The 20,496-nt window shown below is 34.9% G+C and overlaps 1 protein-coding gene across 2 annotated transcripts in view; it reads right to left on the reverse strand.

Moving 5' to 3' along the window:
* Positions 1 to 20,496, reverse strand: part of LOC126807736 (delta and Notch-like epidermal growth factor-related receptor) — a 385,935-nt gene that overhangs the window by 9,921 nt on the left and 355,518 nt on the right. For both annotated transcript variants that reach the window (XM_050532512.2, XM_050532520.2), the window contains 3 exons: positions 12,537 to 12,627; positions 11,774 to 11,908; positions 11,313 to 11,523 (listed from right to left, as the gene is read on the reverse strand). In XM_050532512.2, the coding sequence (XP_050388469.1) occupies positions 11,313 to 11,523; positions 11,774 to 11,908; positions 12,537 to 12,627 (437 nt within the window). The remainder of the gene's footprint in view (positions 1 to 11,312; positions 11,524 to 11,773; positions 11,909 to 12,536; positions 12,628 to 20,496) is intronic.

A 20,496-nucleotide genomic window follows, 5' to 3' on the forward strand; every position in this document is an offset into this window, starting at 1 on the left:
TAATTTCATCAAGAGGAGATAATTTAGAAAATTTCTAATGACATCTGTCAAGTCGCATCGGTAAGGTCTACTTACATACTAAATTTCATGAAAATCGTGCAACTATTAAAGAAGTTGTCAAGTTGGTTTCAACTTCCGGTTCGAAATCACAGCGACGAATTTTCGATATTCGAAAATCCGAAATTGCAGATTTGAAATAAATGTTTCAATGTACTCAAAGAAAAAAAATAGTAAAATAGGTCAAATAGTCACAAAGTTACAGCAATGTAGGTCAAATGCATTCGTAAGATGGTGGCACTTCCGGTTAAATCGGCAGACTCCATAGTTTGTGTACACATCAGTACTTTCTTAGCTAGTACAGAAAAAAAAATTCAAGGCAATCTGACCTATATTTCGTCGATTTATTTTAAAAATTTGATCCTTAATTTCATCAAGGGGAGATAATTTAGAACATTTCTAATGAAATCTTTCAAGTCGCATCGATAAGATCTACTTACATACTAAATTTCATAAAAATCGTGCAACTATTAAAGAAGTTGTCAAGTTGGTCTCAACTTCCGGTTCGAAATCACAGCGATTTGAAGTAAATGTTTCAAGGTACTCAAAGAAAAAAGAAGTAGTAAAATTTAACTTCTAGAGCGTCCACAAGATTTTTTGAAGTGATCAAGGGCCATAACTCTGACAGTAATTATCGGAAATCGCTGAAAATCAATAGGCTTCTTCGTCTCGTGACCTTAATCACTGTGTATAAATTTCAAGTCGGTCGGATACTAAATTTAGCCTCTAGAGCGTCCACAAGAATTTTTGAAGTGATCAAGGGTCATAACTCTGACTAATTATCGGAAATCGCTGAAAATCAATAGGCTTCTTCGTCTCATGACCTTAAACACTGTGTATAAATTTAAACATACATTATGCAAGAACTAAATCTGATTATTGCAAGTCTTAATTTAGGCTTCAGATGTTATAGAAATTATAAATTAGATCTTTATTTAAACAACAAGCCCAAAATGAACTCTGTAGACCCACGGATGGCTCGGCTACAGCTCGGATTTAAATAGGATTTCACTAATTGATTAAATCAAATATGGGGCAACCTGATGAAAATACGTCAGTTAGATCGAGGCTAAATGATAGAGTGTACTTAGCGAGGCCGTTGTAGAGCGTTTCCGTATGCCATTGAAAACTTTACTTGACAATCGAGATATGTAGGTGGAGTTAACGCCTGTCAATCAAACGATCGGCCAAGGTGAAGACGCATTTCGGTACCATTTCTAATCAAATATTACAACGATGATAACTATGTTCAGAATAAAGTAATTTGACTGAAATTTTCAATATATTTTTCTTTCATCATCTACATTTGAACTGTTATAGCAAGAATGGCCAACTCTCTATAAAAATCTCCCATAATGTATCTTTACTTTAAAGTAATCGGATATTAACTTTAGCCGGCCAGACGGGGGCGACGACAATATACGACCACATTTCAATGTGGGCGTATAAAAATTAACCGCATGCATATAATATTCAATGTATGATAAAGTCAACATAGGCGATTTCGGTTTTTAGTGTTGCGGTCATTTTAAAAAAAATGTCTTTTAAGGATAATGTGTATAGTACTAATAGCAATCACATACGGAAGAGGCCATAAGATCCCTTTGCATTTGCAATTTCAAAATTAATTAAAACCAATATTAAATTCCGAAAATCGTTTTTTTGCTAAAAGTCTTTTTTTTTAATGAGATCAAAATGGGGGTAAAGCACAGAGTCCGGGGTGGTAATGGGCGTATTGTGTCCAAATTTCATGGTTTTCGGAGAATCGGTGCCGGTGTGGCGGCGAAATTCCACTTTTTTCCCCTAATGGAAGCCGATCGGCAGGTGACCTTGTGCCGTGCCAAGAACAAACGACTTGAACGAATACAGGTATCACCTTGAAATTAATTTTCAGGGTACCTAGGTACCAACGTGAAAAGTTCCTCGCCGGAATTTGGTACTCATGGTACCTTTGGTTCCAGCGTAGCGCATGCGCGAAGTCAAAACCTGCTAAACGCGAAAACAACCTTGTCATCACGGAAAACATCAAAGGCGAAATTCGAATTTTTGAAATATTCGAATACCAAACATTCGACCATGAGCCGGGCTATCCTGAAATGTATTAATTTCGGTAATAGGATAGGGATTCTTTAAGCCACGACCAATTGTGTATGTTTTCAAGCCCATTAATGTGGATATTTCACTATTTTTCATATTCAATTCAAAATGGTGACCATCATTTGCCCTAAATCAAAATTCTGCTCTGAACGTTTTTAGGCATTATTTTAAGGATTCAGAAAATGTAACTCCCATGTCTGTAAGTAAAATATCGCAAACGCAAAGTAATTTTTCACGTTACAAGATGGTGGCACTTCCGGAATGGGCTACAAACTCCATATTTTGTGAACGAATTAGTTGTGTCGTAGCTAGTACAGAAAAAACATTTCAAGGCAATCTGACCTATATTTCGTCGATTTTTTTGAAAATTTTGATCCTTAATTTCATCAAGGGGAGATAATTTAGAAAATTTCTAATGACATCTTTCAAGTCGCATCGGTAAGATCTACTTACATACTAAATTTCATGAAAATCGTGCAACTATTAAAGACGTTGTCAAGTTGGTTTCAACTTCCGGTTCGAAATCACGGCTACGAATTTTCGAAATTCGAAAATCCGAAATAGCAGATTTGAAGTAATTGTCTCAATGTACTCAAAGAAAAAAGATTTAGTAAAATAGGTCAAATAGTCACTAAGTTACAGCATTGTAGGTCAAATGCATTCGTTCGTAAAATTCGGAGATTTCGGATTCGTAAAACGTTTTGAAAATATATTTAATCAACAGCCACCACCCATTTTTGGGGGATAGGTAAAAGTTTCAGAAAGATCCTATTGTTAGATTCTGAGAAATCCGATTTGTGGATAAAACACACACAAAAAAAATAATAATAAGAATAACTAGATCTGCTACTGTCCCATGCAGATATGAAAGCTTTCATATTCATCGTCACGTGACATGGATTATATCAAGTATCTTAAAAAAAAAAGAACAACAAAAAATAATTATCAAAATCTGTGAAAAAGTCGCACCCGGGCAAGAGACGCATTGAACATATGTTTATTTTCACGTCTGTTGAAGTGGATTTTTCACTGTTTTGCATATTCAATTCCAAATGGAGACCATCAGTTGACCGAAAATCTTTTTTTTTTTGCTAAAACTCTTTTTTTTAATCGGATCAAAAGTCCGGGGTGGTAATGGGCGTATTGTGTCCAAATTTCATGGCTTTCGGACAATCGGTGCCGGTGTCGTGGCGAAATTCCTCTTTTTTCGCACTTACTGAAGCCGTAAATGGCTGAAAAAGCCGAACGACATGAACCGTGTGAAGAACAAACGACCTGAATGAATGCAGTTATCGCCTTGAATTTTTCAGGGTACCTAGGTCCGAACGTGAAAAGTTCCTCGCCGTAATTTGTTAGTCATGGTACCTATGGTTCCAGCGTGGCGCATGTGCGAAGTCAAAAGAAATTAAGGTCGATTTTAGGATTTTGGGTCTATTTCGGAGTGGTTTGATAGTGACGGTGGTTCGGGGACCCAGATGGATCTAAAATGGCGGTCATAATACAATATTATAATAACGTTGAAGAATGAGCAAATTTTCGCGACCGGGGTTAATTTGCTCTGCTCAGGCAACGTTCCGTTGGTTCGATTGCCTTCAAATTTGCACGGAATGTACCTTGGGATTCTAGTTATTACATAGAAGAGTGTGGAATTCCGAGAACGTTGAAAATAAATTCGAAGCCCACCCCCACCCTTCAATGTTTTTTTTTGCTTAAAAAATTGCCGTATTTTATCGATTTTTTTATTGTTCTTGATATCTGAGCATTTTCTCCTTTTAATATGTGATAAATATCATCGCGGCGCAGCCAACCGCTAGAAATTTCAGAGATTTGGACCAACGGAAGGATGCCTCAGCAGTCAAAAAAGGTCAAAATAGGCGATTTCGGTTTCTAGTGTCGATACATCGTTACGGTCATTTTAAAAAATTGTCTTTTAAGGATAATGTGTATAGTACCAATACCTATCACATACGGAAGAGGCGATAAAATCTCTTTGCATTTGTAATTTCAAAATTAATTAAAACCAATATTAAATTCTGAAAATCGGTTCTTTGTTAAAACTCTTTTTTTTTTTAATCGGATCAAAATGGGAATAAGGCACAGAGTTCGGGGTGGTAATGGGCGTATTGTATCCAAATTTCATGGTTTTCGGACAATCGGCGCCGGTGTCGTGGCGAAATTCCTCTTTTTTCGCCCTTACTGAAGCCGTAAATGGCGGAAAAAGCCGAACGGCAGGAACCATGTGAAGAACAAACGACCTGAACGAATGCAAGTATCGCCTTGAATTTTTCAGGGCACCTAGGTACCAACGTCATTTGGTACAAACGTCGCCGGAATTTGATAGTCATGGTACCTTTGGTTCCAGCGCGGCGCATGCGCGAAGTCAAAAGAAATTATGGTCGATTTTGGGATTTTGGGTATATTTCGGAGTGGTTTGGTAAAAGACTGTGTATCTAAGATGGCGGTCATAACACAATATTATAATAATTTTGAAGAATGAGCAAATTTTCGCGACCGGGTTGATTTGCTCTGCCCAGGCAACGTTCCTGTGGTCCGATTGCCTTCAAATTTGCATAGCATGTATCTTGGGATTCTAGCTATAATTAATAAAATAAAACCAAGTACGAACAATCAAAACCATAAGACAGAATTCGAAGTCCTAAAAGACGTTATAGGCAAAATAGTGTATTCAAGCAAAATAGTGTAATCAGCAAATGGACTGCTCCTCGTGTACAAAATACACGACAAACAGTGGTAACAGGTGTTCGGAAGAGTAAGCTTAGCCTGCCTGGCGCCACACCCGCCATAGCTGCATCCAAACTATTAGGCGAAATCTCGGTAAAATAGCGTGATTGGCCAATGGACTATCAATGACAGCCTACACAGGTTGTGTTCCCAAAACAAACGGTATAGGCAAAATAGTGCAATCAGGCAAAATAGTGTAATCAGCAAATGGACTGCTCGCCGTGTACAAAATACACGACAAACAGTGGTAACAGGTGTCCGGAAGAGTAAGCGTACCCTGCCTGGCGCCACACCCGCCATATCTGCATCCAAACTATTAGGCGAAATGTCGGTAAAATAGCGTGATTGGCCAATGAACTATCGGTATGCAAAATGCACGCGATAAACTGTGTTAACGATGTAGTAGACATTATCTGGGAGATAGTAATAGTATACGTGTCAATTAAATATATCTAGAATAATAGCCGAGAGAGACACGTGTCAATTAAATATATCTAGAATAATAGCCGAGAGAGACACGTTATATTTACCAATCAAATCAATATGACGGCCATAAAACTTTTTAAAGGTTTTAATAAGTTTAGTGCGCAAGTATCCTTGTAGTTGAAGCTTAGATGACAAATGCCTCGATCTACTTAAAAAATCAGAATAAAAGGAACAAGCTCTCGCGTAACGAATTAGCTGAGACACAAACACTCCATAAGCTGGTGATATTGGAATGTTACTACTAATAAATGGAAAGTTAACAATCGGAAAGTCAAAGTCATCACGTTTATCGTACAATTTAACACTCAGTTTATGGCAATTGTCAAAATCGAGACGCAGATCCAAGTAGGAAGCGTAATTGTCACTGTCAGTGGTGTTTTTAATTTCGAGCTCATCAGGATATATGAATTCTACATAATCACTAAATTTAGGATTATTAAGTGATAAAACGTCATCGATATATCGATAAGTGAAATTAATAAGTCTGACTGATCGTTTATTAGTTTTTACGAGCGTCTGTATGTAATCGGCTTCGTACGAATAGAGAAACAGATCAGCAAGCAAAGGTGCACAGTTGGTGCCCATGGGAATGCCAACCACTTGCTGATATATTTCCCCTCCAAATTCAACAAAGATGTTATCAATTAAAAAATCCAACATCTGAATTATCTTGATGGCCGTGAATTTGTTTGTGGAATCACTGTGATTCTTAACGAAATATGTGGAATTGTAATTTACAACTAAATATTGATATCTCGCAGTACCTGATTTAGACGAAAAGACACCGTGAATAATGTCTTTCAACCGGGCTTTTAATTTACTATGGGGAATTTTAGTGTACAAAGTAGAAAAGTCAAACGTTTGAATAGATGAGACTGAAGCAAGGGATCTAGATTGCAAACCATCAAGTAATTCTTTGGAATTTTTCAATATCCACATTTGATTTATACCACTACGAGAGTATATTTTGTCACAGTATTTTTGAATACCCTCTTTAACAGCCGTTAGTATAGATGTCAATACTTTTGAAAGTGGTTTTGTGGAACAACGGGATGAACCTGCAATAAAACGTTGCTTGTAGGGATTTTTATGTAGTTTAGGTATCCAATATAACAAGGGCAAATCTGTATAGGTATCTCCACACGGAGTACCAAAATAGAAGAGTGTGGGATTCCGAGAACGTTCAAAATAAATTCAAAACCCATAGCCACCCATCAAAGTTTTTTTGCTTAAAAAATTGCCGTATTATATCGAATTTGTATTGTTCTTGATATCTGAGCATTTTCTCCTATTAATATGTGATAAACATCATCGCGGCACAGCCAACCGCTAGAAATTCCAGAGATTTGTACCACCGGAAGGATGCCTCAGCAGTCAAAAAAGGTCAAAATAGGCCATTTCGGTTTCTAGTGTCGATACATCGTTACGGTCATTTTAAAAAATTGTCTTTTAAGGATAATGTGTATAGTACCAATACCTATCACATACGGAAGAGGCGATAAAATCTCTTTGCATTTGCAATTTCAAAATTAATTAAAACCAATATTAAATTCCGAAAATCGGTTTTTTGCTAAAACTCTTTTTTTTAATCGGATCAAAATGGGAGTAAGGCACAGAGTTCGGGGTGGTAATGGGCGTATTGTATCCAAATTTCATGGTTTTCGGACAATCGGCTCCGGTGTCGTGGCGAAATTCCTCTTTTTTCGCCCTGACTGAAGCCGTAAATGGCGGAAAAAGACGAACGACAGGAACCGTGTGAAGAACAAACGACCTGAACGAATGCAGGTATTGCCTTGAATTTTTCAGGGCACCTAGGTACCAACGTGAAAAGTTCCTCGCCGGAATTTGGTAGTCATGTTACCTTGGTTCCAGCGCGGCGCATGCGCGAAGTCAAAAGAAATTATGGTCGATTTGGGGATTTTGGGTATATTTCGGAGTGGTTTGGTAAATGACGGTGTATCTAAGATGGCGGTCATAACACAATATTATAATAACTTTGAAGAATGAGCAAATTTTCGCGACCGAATTGATTTGCTCTGCCCAGGCAACGTTCCTGTGGTCCGATTGCCTTCAAATTTGCATAGAATGTACCTTGGATCTACTTACATACTTAATTTCATGAAAATCGTGCAACTATTAAAGAAGTTGTCAAGTTGATTTTAACTTCCGGTTCGAAATCACGGCGACGAATTTTCGAAATTCGAAAATCCGAAATTCGTTCGTAAAATTCGGTGATTTCGGATGTGTAAAACGTTTTGAAAATATACCTATTCCAAAGCCACCACCCATTCTTGGGGGGGGGGGGGTAGGTCAAAGTTTCAGAAAGATCCCACGGTTAGATTCTGAGATATAAGATTTGCAGGAAAAACACACACAAAAAATAAATAATAATAATAATAACTAGACCTGTAAGCAGCACTGAACCGGCTTTCAGGAATCAGACAGGAAGTGTGTCATACAATAGCCCATTCATCGAGCTACCAAACGATACTTTAGGTGTTTTGATCCGGTCACACCCGACGGTGAAATGACGATTTTTGCAAGAGCACCGATTTTTACTGTTTTTTTTACTTCTTTTTTTTTAATATCGAATATTTTTATGATTATGGTTTCACCGGTGGCACGTTACCCTAAACATATGTCACTTCCGGTACCAATGAAACCATTAAACACATAATCATTGCCCACATCAAATAAAATGGACGCCGAATCAACCAAATCCAGAAATATCAATTCATTTTATACATTTGTTAAATGTAAGTGTACAGTACTTCCGGTGATAATGAAAATGTTCAATTAGTTTTATGAAATCAGAAATGGCATAAGGCATCACATGGTGAAAATTTTTATGTATATCGAATAATAATTGCCACTTTTATAGACCAAAAACCTTGAAAAGTGACTTGTAGCAAACCGTCTATTTCTCTGCAACCGTACAAGTTAGAAACCAGTTTCTGGTATCTGTATGATCGTATGGGTTCAATCTATTTGGTGATTGGAATCAAATATAATTTTAAAAACATTACAAATCAGACTCATTTGAATTAAATATCTGTTTTGAAGGCTAAAAATACAGTTTTTTCCAAAATGACGTTACTTCCGGTGATAATAAAAATCTTAAATTACTTGTATGAAATTGTAAATGGCATTTTGTAAAAATTTAAATTTTCAAATTTCGAACGACAAAAGCCATAGATGAATGTTCGAAATTGAAAAATATGAGATAGCCATTGTCTCGGAAAAGATTCAGGGTTTCCAAAAATGTGAATTGTTTTAAAATAGGTAAAGAATTGGCGAAACCACGGCCGCTTTTTGATTTATTGCTACCGTTCAAAATTCGGCCACTTCCGGTCTGCGCAGAAGTTTCAAAAATACTTTATCAAGTTACCACCACATGGTTTCCCAATAGAAAATTTGGTTCCAGATCGATATCTGTTTGCGATCATGGAGAAATAGGCTCCCGCTGTAAATAATAATAATAATAATAACTAGACCTGCAAGCAGCACTGAAACGGCTTTCAGGAATCAGACAAGAAGTTTGTCATACAATAGCCCATTCATCGAGCTACCAAACGATACTTTAGATGTTTTGATGCGGTCACACCCGACGGTGAAATCACGATTTTTGCAAGAGCACCGATTTTTACTGGGGTTTTTTAAATATCGAATATTTTTTCGAATACTTCCGGTTTACGGATCATTGTCGAGATAGATTTAACACGTTGTATGGGAACTTAACTTTCTGTACCAGAAGTTTCAGAAAGATCCATTGGACAGTTTTTAAAAGAAAGGAAAATTAGAAGATATTTAACAATATTTAGCAAATAATTGGTAGTCCGATGCCAATGTCTTATCTCCCTAATACCATTAGACCTTTAGAAAAAGATATAACGATTTTTCAACTTTTTTCAAAGATTGTGGCCCTCTTTGGAACATTTATACTATATTGAGGCTTTTAAATTTGGTTTCACACCCTAGACCACCGTTAGGACTCTAAGTAACAGAAGTTTAAGAAAGGAAATAAGAGAAGTTTTCGAGATGAAAGCATCTGAATAGCCCCCAAGACCGGGACAAGACCGAGATATGGAAGAAACGATTCATTTATACTATATTGAGGCCTTTAAATTTGGATACACGCCCTAAACCAGCGTTAAGACTCTAATAAACAGAAGTTATAAGAAAGGAAAAAAGAGAAGTTTTCGGGATGAAAGCATTTGAATAGCCCATTCATCGAGCTACTAAACGATACTTTAGATGTTTTGATGCGGTCACACCCGACGGTGAAATCACGATTTTTGCAAGAGCACCGATCATGGAGAAATAGGGTCCCGCGGAAAAAAAAAAATAATAACTTGAACTGCGATACAGTAATAACGGGTTTCACCAGTACCACGTTACCCTAAACATATGTCACTTCCGGTACCAATGAAACCATTAAACAGGTTTCCACATAAGCAATGGACACATCAAATAAAATTGGACGCCGAATCAACCAAATCCAGCAATATCAATTCATTTTATACATTTGTTACATGTAAGTGTACAGTACTTCTGGTGATAATGAAAATGTTCAATTAGTGTTATGAAATCAGAAATGGCATAATGCATCACATGGTGAAAATTTTATCACTTTTGTGAAAATCCAATAATAATTGACTATTTTACAGGCAAAATAACGAAAACAGTGACTTATGCAAAATTGCCCATTTCTAGGTAACTGCTTATATTACAAACTAATTTTAACATACATTTTCTTCGTATCGATTATAGCTACAAGTTTATAAAAGTTACGTAGAAATATTTTAAAATCTGAAAAGCCTGAATGGGTTGTAAATAGGTCAATTTAACACCTTTTTCAACCTCTTAATCGAATTTGCTCGAAAATGAAATCGAAATTAAAAAAACTGTTCCCAACATTTTGTGCGCCTTTAAAGGGCACACTCTTTTAGTTATATCAGTTTTTAAAAAAAAAAATAATATTTGCTTTCGAAAAATGGTACCTAACTGTCAAAATTGTAGTGTTTGGTAAAATTAAGCCACTTCCGGTGCCGACAGATAACTCTATTGGTAACAAAAAAAATGACAATCGAGACAATGGAGTATATGAACTTTGTTTTATACAAATCGAGCAATAAATAATTAATCGAGGACTGAAAAACTGAATTAGCCAATGGCGGCCAAGGAAAATTACTGAGACAAAAGAAAATCACATTTTTGCCCAAGTCAGATGACTTGTTAATTTTGTGTAAAACACGACTAAAAAATATTCATTAATAATAAAGTTTTTTGTAAAAATTTAAAGTTTCCAATTTCGAACGACAAAAAGCCATAGATGAATGTTCGAAATTGAAAAATGTGAGATAGCCATTGTCTCGGAAAAGATTCAGGGTTTCCAAAAATGTGAGTTGTTTTAAAGTAGGTAAAGAATTTGCGAAACCACGGCCGATTTTTGATTTATTGATTTATGTAAATAGAAATATATTATTATTATACGCATTTAAAAAGAGATGGGTTTCTTTGGCAAGAGTAACATTCCTTGATTTTAACGAAGCAACGAGAAAAGAGAGAGAAATGGAGTTTAACGTCCATTCGAAACAAACTAGGTCACTATGGGAGTAACAGATGGTACAATGTAATTTCAATTATTCGCTTTCGTGTAGGAGTCTTTAGCAATGGAGGAATCCGGAGGACCCGTAGCAAACCCACGAGGTTGGGGCAACGAGATCTTTTTTGGCCTTCTGTTCCATTTAATATCTTTTAAGAGGACGATCCAGATTTTTTAAGTAAATTGCAAGATAGTGTCAGTAAATAATGCACATAAATTATGAACAGATTAGATAGATGTGACTTGTAGTGTGTCCAGAGTAAATTTGTATTGTGGACGGACCAGGTAGACAAAATTATACGATAACATTCAGTGGGGATCTTACTCTTTTTGTCTTGAGTATTTCATTCTCTTCAAGCTGCAGTTTTTGTACGTTTCATGCATACGACAATAACAAGTGGTCAACACAATGATAACTATTAAGATGGCACCAGATAGGGTTCCAGCAACAATGTACAGATTCTCTACATGATAGCTGCGAACGTTTCCGGACATGTCAGTTGTTTTGCCTTGAAGAAATGGAGCAAACATATCAACTGAAAATAAAAATTGATATCGTATCATAATCGAATTGTATAGTAGCCCCCAAATTGAAACAATGAGTGAGACAATTAATATTTTTCCCGCCATGCTATTAATACCTAGCGCTATTGTGTCAAATAATGTTGGACGTGTGGATGCAAATCCACAACAAGTTCCAACAGAACTGGATATCATCATACAAATGTATAAAATTGGGTGTTTTGGGTAAATGTATGATCATCTGGACAAGGCTTAATAACTTACTTGTGTATTCACAGTTAGGTCCAGCATGGAGTTCATGACACAAACAAGCATAACCATCAACACGATCCTTACACGTACCACCATTTAAACACGGATTGGATTCACATTCATTTAGGTTTATCTCGCATCTCGTACCTAGTAAAAATATTATTTATATAAATGCTAGAATCACACCTTGAACCTAGAGAAAATAATACTGGAACCTAGTAACAAAACAATAGATATAAATACTAGAACCTAGAGAAAATACAGTTGGTATTAATACTAGAACCTAGTGGAAATACAATTGATACAATTAGAACCTAATGAAAATATAACTGATATAATAAATACTAGAATCACATACCGAAAAAAAATCCAATAACTGTAAGCTGAAAGTTTAACGTCTTGTCTAACGGGAAGTGGTATCAAATATCCTAGAAAATGAAACGGGCTAATGATGGCGGGCATGCGACATGTAGTGGGTAACCAGGGCCATGTTGCCCAGAGAGCGGTGTTATGGCTTGTCCTAAATGTCAAGGGTTTTTTTTACGTACACGGGACTTCGGCTTTCAGTCCCATCCGAACGATTGGACACTAACCTAACCCTTACCAGGCCTTACGTTCTGCACCACTGACAAGGAGAAAACCACGCTGACAAAATCTCCAGGTAATTTCTCTGTCAACACCAGGATCCACTCTGGGACCCCCTGTCTATCAACTGGGCAACCACGGTCCCGCTCTATTTATGTAAACAGAATATTACATAGTTAACGATACTTACCAGTATATCCTGGAGAACAATGACATGTGACGTTATGACTTGAACTGCACCGACTCTTGTTATAACATGGATTAGGTGTACACAAATCAACCTAAATAAAAATAAATTAAACACATGGCGTCAGACCTTTTATTTATTGTTTCATTACATTTACTACACTGAAAAAACTCTTGTGTTGGATCTCAACACAAGGACTAGTGTTAATTGTAGTCAACACAAGTTTGTGTTCTTTTTAGTGTCTTAACACAAACCTTGTGTGCATTTATAAAATCTTGTGTGTTTTCTTTCTATATTATTTATAACGCAGAATTTTAAGATAACATTTATTATGTTACTTTTCATATTACTATTTTTATTTATTGAGAAAATCTGAATGCGATTGGGAAACTGGCTTGGTTATCTGGCTTAGCCTACATGTAAAACCACTCTTCCTGAATTTTTTTGAATGTCAATAGGTATTCACTTGATTTCTTTTTTGTTTTAATATCTCTAATAATCTAAAACCTTATATTAATTATTACAAACATTAAGTAGAAATCGATATGTATGTATAGTAAGATACATTTAATATCTCTTTTAAAACAACGTATTTTATAACAGTATACGGATATAAAGAGATCGAAGTTTTAGTCAATCATTGACTAATTATTAACTATTTATTTGATTAAACATAATAAAAGATCATTCTGATCATTTCATATGTTGTCTCAAACAATAGACAGACAAGTTATTACAATGTCTGCATTTGGAAGAGTCTGATTGATATTGCCCCAATAAACTTGACACATCAAAGAAAATGGTCGTGGTATGAGAAATTACAACAATGGTGTTATATCTACGTTGTATAAAATGTTTAAATGGGCGTGGAAATAGCCGAGTTAATCTTTTTATTTAATTTAATTGGTTCTTTAACCGAAATTTGACATTTATTACTTACCTGTAAATGACCAATTAAAATGAATTACTCTAAAAAGGGAAGAAATATTTATTGCAGTATTCTTAAGCTAGGGTGGAAGTGGACGTAAAACTCCAGAAACGAACGAAGCAATGTTATTCCTTCCTGGATTATTATCGATTAATAACATAAACCGATGTTAGAACCGCCTCAAAAAGTGATATTTGTTGTGAAAAAGTATGTTCAGAAAAAAAGAATATCAGGTTTATTATTTTTTATTTTTTAATACAATGTATTTATAACGCAAATTTTTCGTTTCGGTTAAACCAAACTATACGCATATTTAAATTGGTCGAAGGACGTGTGGTTAATAGTAACATGGCGGGCGGACAAACTGAACAAACAGTATATATATTTCGAGGTATTTGAGGTGAGCTAATTCAATATTAAATCATAACCGCATGTGCATAATTGTGTTTCTGTGTGATTAGATATTCAAAAAATCATTCATAGGATACATCTTCGACACTATAGTCAATCCTGAATTGCAATGGTTGTTTTGTGTTCTGGGCGCCATTTTGAAAACAGATTTGAACTACATTCATACTACAACTGATTGCGTACCATTTTTCAAATTGCAGTAGATTTAGCAACACAATCCAACGATAGTGCAGTCTAATTGCTTTAAAAGAGAATCTGAATTTGTACAAAGACCTATAATAAAATCCAGGGGAATTAGGGAAATCATTCATGTATTTTCTTTATGAAAAGTAGCTACTTCAATTTATATATGCCCAGTTGACTTCAAATCAGTTATATTCATGATATGCTGCATTTATTCAAATCATATTTATCCAATTGCATAATAATAAAAACTTGACTTTTATTATTTTATTTCTTCAGGCCAAGAACATGGAAAATTGGTAATTGCCTTGTATCACTGCAAACTATAAGACATAGGGAGCCTTGAGCAGAAATGATAACAAAAGGTAAGACTTTTTAAATACCTATATTAAACTTAATAGGTTTAATATGGTTCTCAGATATGTTTCTGTGTACATACTGTACAAAACACTTGCTGTTAGGTTATTTTGCCCACAGAGAGGCGGGTGTGTAATCATCAGAAACAGATGTAAACTTCAAATGACCCTAGATATTTGGGTAATTGCTTGGTGTGGTTCTAGATATAATGCCACCAAACTGGCCATTTGGTTCAATGTGCAACTTGGTGATGCATTCAATTTGAGTTTGAAAGAGGAGTAAGCAATAATACTGCCTGACTAAAATACTTCCCCTTGCATTGACATGTAGCCATACATATGAGTCTCAAAATTCCCCCCCCCCCGGCCGACAACGACTCAATAAGTTATTTTACTTTTACTATTCTGCCATCTAAATAACTAAATAACTCTGTACCAACAATGACTGGTATGCCAAGTAAAAACCATATCGAAACCCAATTTGTTTATAAGTGTATTTATAATAATCACTTTTATATTTTTCAGAGACTTGAACATTCTTGGAGAAGTACATGTATTTAGTAAATCAATACCAAAGAAAGAACACAAATTCTGAATATAAAGCCATCAAATTCTTTTATAGATCTTATTCTGGAAACCCAAACGTTATTTGTCATCATTACTTTTTTATCGCTTTTTTCTGGTTTTTAATGTCAAATACCAAACTATCTCTAAATATTGTTTCATTATATAAACTGCAGTGCAATCCTTAACACTAAAAATTTGGTATTAAAAATTGAAATATTAAAGAGGAATTATCAATAATTAATAGTAACAGCCGATAATTATAAAAATGTATTATTGCATGATGAAATCAACCTTTATTTTCAAACAATTAGTGAACATTTCGATTGTTAATGCCTCATTTATATGCAATGGTTTTATTCATCAATATTTTCTTTACAAATTTTTAAAATTCTCCATTTTATTTGATTTATATGCTATATTTATTTTATCTATCTATGATTATTTCAATTTAGTGCATAATTAATGTATTTAGTGTTTGGTTTGGTTGTTATTAAATTTTGCTATAGTTAAAATGTATGTTTTGGAGGCATGGGAGATAGGGATATTGTGTACGTATCTATTATATTCTCAGTTCTTTTTAAGGTTAATTGTAAAAAAAAATTAAATAGCTTTTTTTATTTTGTGATTAGGGAGTAGGATAGGAACACAATTTTATTAGTATTGGAATTAACTTTATTTATTAATATACCAAATGTGTCAATGCTTGTCTGGTTTTGGGTTTTTTCAATAGCTATTTTCTATTTTATGATTGGGGTGGGGTGGTATTTTTTTCATTGTATAACAAAATTTTATCAGTATTGGAAAAAATTTGTTTATTAACAGTCGAGATGTCTGTTTAGTATTGCTTTGGCATTAATTTAATTTTTCATTTCATTTATTGAATAAATATTAATTTAACAAACCATTATTTTTATGTTATTTATCAAACATTACAGTTTAAACAGAAGAAACGGGGGGGGGGGGGGGGGGTGCATGGAAAAAGGTTGCTATACTGGATATAAATGGTAAAATACAAAACAAGTGTTTGTTGGTGGTTATACACAAGTTTGCATGAACTAACACAGGTTTCAGAAATTTCAACACAAGTTTCAGAAATTTCAACACAAGTTTCAGAAATTTCAACACAAATTTCAGTATTTTTAACACAAGTATTGTGTAGATCTTCACACAAGTTTCAACACAACTTTGTGTTGTTTGATAAATTTTAACACAAGTTTTGTGTTGTTTCAACATTTAACACAAGTTTTGTGTTGTTTTAACACAAGTTTGTGTTGTTAAATAGAGACACCTAACTTGTGTTGAATTTAACACAAGTTTGTGTTGTTTCAACACAAGTTTTTTTTTCAGTGTACCAATAAAACATTAATAACACAATGATAAACACGCGAGAATACTAGTCGAAGTGTCGGTCGGTAGTAAACTGTAATTACATTCCTCATAATTGTGTCCTGCAAATTAACACGCAGGCTTATAAAATCAAATGAATTGGGGTTTAACATTTCTGCAACAATCGGCTTAATGAATATTGGCATACACCTGGACAGCCGCGATTCCGCTTACTCTTCGTCAAATTCCAACTGACAACACGATTAGACGCTGTTCCGTACTCGGGCCTCCGTCGACCACTACTGACAAGAGGACTACTATATAACACAGGCCGAGAACGGATTATACATAAAATTTATTTGGTCAATGTTATACAAAATGTATTTACATGTAAATGGAGTAATCTACTGATTTATGTTACACAAAATAAAAAAAGCGCCATGAGCAGCAAATCGTTGTTAAGAATGACGGCGATATATAACTTTAATTTTAGTTAGATTGACAATTTTAGCTATGGTGTAAAAATAACCAATATCTTATAATAATGAAACTACCTATTGATTTGATGGCGGCTCTCAATTTCACAATATTTCTGCGAAGGGCAGAGAGAAACCACAGTGACCCGAGATATAAAAGAAATGATCTTTTAGAGGCATTTATTAACTGGATAGAGCAATAAACTATAACACATACTTATGGAAGAATAATTATTACTGATTTATTTAGGCGAAGTTTCGAAGAGTATTCTCTCAACGTTTTCAAGCAAGTACAGTAACAATGTTTTTTATTAAAGATTTAACGTCCAATACATTAAAATATCTAAGGCCCTTATTTTCGAAAGTGGATTAGTGCTTATCACAGATTTAATTTCTGATTTTCTGACCAGCCATATTCAGAAAAGCTGATTAAATTTTAAGCCAAGATTTTTATAAATTTTGATTAGCCCAATCATTGAGTTAATAATTGTTCGATAATGCCATAAAATGTGGTATTGTGGAACGTTGACTTATACCTAATCATTGACTAAATCACTCCAATATTTAGTCATCTCAGGAAGGATTAAGTGCATGGATATGTAATTACAGTGTATTGAATGCTATAGAAATGACTATTTTTCAATGAATTCAGACACATTGCACTTATATTTTGCTACGAAAGCAACAGATTTACATTCACCGTAAATTCTGTTACAAAAGATTTTTGAAATATTAAACATTCTCTATAATATAAAACATAAATATTTATGTATAGTCAAAATGAATAAACTGCAAGATAAAAATAAATTTTAGAAATGTCAAAGAACCTTTTAACAGAAGGAATTGCAAAGCATGGGGCACATCAACCTCTTAGCACAAAAGGGAACCAACAGCAGTTAAGTCGTCCGGCAGTCAACAAGGTTTGTCACATATTTTTTTCTTTGGTCCGTAATGAAAACATTTACGACTATAAAATCTGAGTACGAGTAACAACCAATTAACTAATTATCGGAAATCAATAGAATTTGTTTGGCTTCTAGTTTTGCCCTATATGAACGTTTACTATACAAACATTTAGTACCAAGGGCCATAACTCTGGAAGTAGTTATCGGAAAGCATTGACAATCAATAGGCCTCCTCTTCTCCTGAAGTTAAACACCGTGTATAACTTTCAAATCAATCGGATATTAACTTTAGAGCATCTACAAAAATGTTCAAAGTGATCAAGGGCCATAACTCTGGTAGTAATTATCGAAAATCGTTGAAAATCTATAGGCTTCCTCATCTCATGACCCTAAACACTGTATACAAATCTAAAGTCAATTAGATAGATATTAATATTAGTCTCTAGATTTTTCAAAAGTGATCAAGGGCAATAACACTGGCAGTAATTATCGGATATCGCTTGAAATCAATAGGATTCCCCATCTCATGACCTTAAATATTGTGTAAAAATCTGAAGTCAATCGGATACCAACTTTTTTTCAAAGTGATGAAGGGCCATAACTCTGGCAGTAATTATCGGAAATCGTTGGAAATCAATAGGATTCCTCATCTCGTGCCCTTAAACATTATGTATACATCTACAGTCAATCGAATACCAACTTTACCCTCTATAGCGTCCACAAGATTTTTCAAAGTGATAAAGGGCCATAACGCTAGCAGTACTTATCGGATATCGTTGACAATGAATAGGATTCCTCATCTTATGACCCTAAACAATGTTTATAAATCTACAATCAATCGGATATTAACTTTAGCCTCTAGAGCGTCCACAAGATGTTTCAAAGTGGTCAAGGGCAATAACTCTGGTAGTAAGTATCGGAAATCAATAGGTCTCTTCGTCTCGTGGCCTTAAACAACTGTGTATAAAGTTAACGTCAATCGGATATAACATTTAGCAAAGTAGAAAAGTCAAAAGTTTCTTTTGATTTAGCATAACCTTTATGATTATTTTTTCCAATGTGTCCACAAGGCTTTCATTTTGTCAATAAACAAGAATTTTTTAATTCTTAGTTGTAGCTGTTCAAACAATCTTTGAGAGATTTATGAAATGAAAGACAGTCGAGTTCTTTGAAGCTTGATAAATGTAAATGAACGTTTCACGTTTTATACAATAATTAACGTTTCTAAATGACATTTTATATTTTTGGCACTCAGTTCAACAGTTGTAGAAAAAAAAATGCACATTTCTTGTGTCTCAATAGGTCAAGCAACTCGTAAAAATTTGTTATAAATAATATTTATTTTGTAATCTTTCAAAATCTCCCATATCCGAAGAAAACTAGAATCCCACTAAAATTGGGGAAAGTGTAGTATTACGAGAACCCTAAAAGCGGATAAAAACAAGCCAACAGTGAGGCTGATGTCCCCCGCCGAAATCCCAAAATAAATAGATGACACATTAATTAATCGCACATTTATTGTTTTTAAAAGTATCGAGCAATCAAACTATACATTAAGTTTCATCACTCTCTATCAGATAGAATCAAGATTATCTTGTCCCAAAGCATCGACCAATGAAATTGATCAGCTCTGCTTAGCTTCACCTCGAAATGTTAATCATTGAACTCAGTCAAGACATTCACCTAATGAACATCTACATCAGGTTTACACATTCTACCTCAATTAAAAGCAGAGTTTTTATGTTCCGAAGTCTTGACCAATCAAATTGCTTATCGCTCCTTAGCCTAAGCAGAAAATTCTCACCATCGAACTTAGTCAACGTAATGATATAATGAATCTAAATTCGGAGTTTCACTTCATTATAACCAAAGTTATTGTGCCCCAAAGCATCAACCAATCAGATTGCTTATCTCTGCTTACCGTAAGCAGCCAATGTTCATCATCGAACTCCATCAAGGCATTCACCTAATGAACGTCTACACCAAGTTTGGACATTCTACCCCAATTACAAGGAGAGTTATTGTGTTCCAAAGTCTTGACCAATCAAATTGCTTATCGCTTTGCTTACCCTCAAGCAGAAAATGTTCATTATCGAACTTAGTCAAGCATTGATGTAATAAAGCTATACACCAAGTGTCCTCACTCTCACTTTAGAACTAAAGTTATCGTGTCCCAAAGCATCAACCAATCAAATTGCTTATCTCTGCTTACTCTAAGCAGAAAATTCTCATCTTCGAACTCCATCAAAGCATTCACCTAATAGATACCTGTGCCAAGTGTGAACATTCTAACTTAATTAGAATGAGAGTTATTGTGTTCCAAAGTCTCGACCAATCAAATTGCTTATCGCTCTGCTTACCCTGTGCAGAAAAAAATGCTCCGTATCGAAATTAGTCAAAGTATTGATGTAATGAAACTATACACCAAGTTTGATCACTCTCAATTAATTAGAGCTAAAGTTATCGTGTCCCAAAGAATCAACCAATCAAATTGCTTATCCCTGCTTACCCTGAGCAGAAAATACTCATTATCGAACTTAGTCAAGGTTAATGGTGTAATGAAACTATACACCAAGTTTAATCACTCTCACTTAATTAGAACTAAAGTTATCGTGTCCCAAAGAATCAACAAATTAAATTGCTGATCATCGAATTATCCACCCTTGATCCTGAAGAGTTACCGTACTTCTAGTCGCTAGTCTTTACTTGGTTCGAAGACACCTACTCGTCAAGTCGCAGCCCGTCCGTGCACTGCCATAGAAACGAACGATGTCAACAACAGGGATGGAGGAGCGGCCATGTTGCATGAAT

The sequence above is a fragment of the Patella vulgata genome, chromosome 1 (genome assembly GCF_932274485.2).
Source record: "Patella vulgata chromosome 1, xgPatVulg1.2, whole genome shotgun sequence".
Classification (NCBI taxonomy): domain Eukaryota; kingdom Metazoa; phylum Mollusca; class Gastropoda; family Patellidae; genus Patella; species Patella vulgata.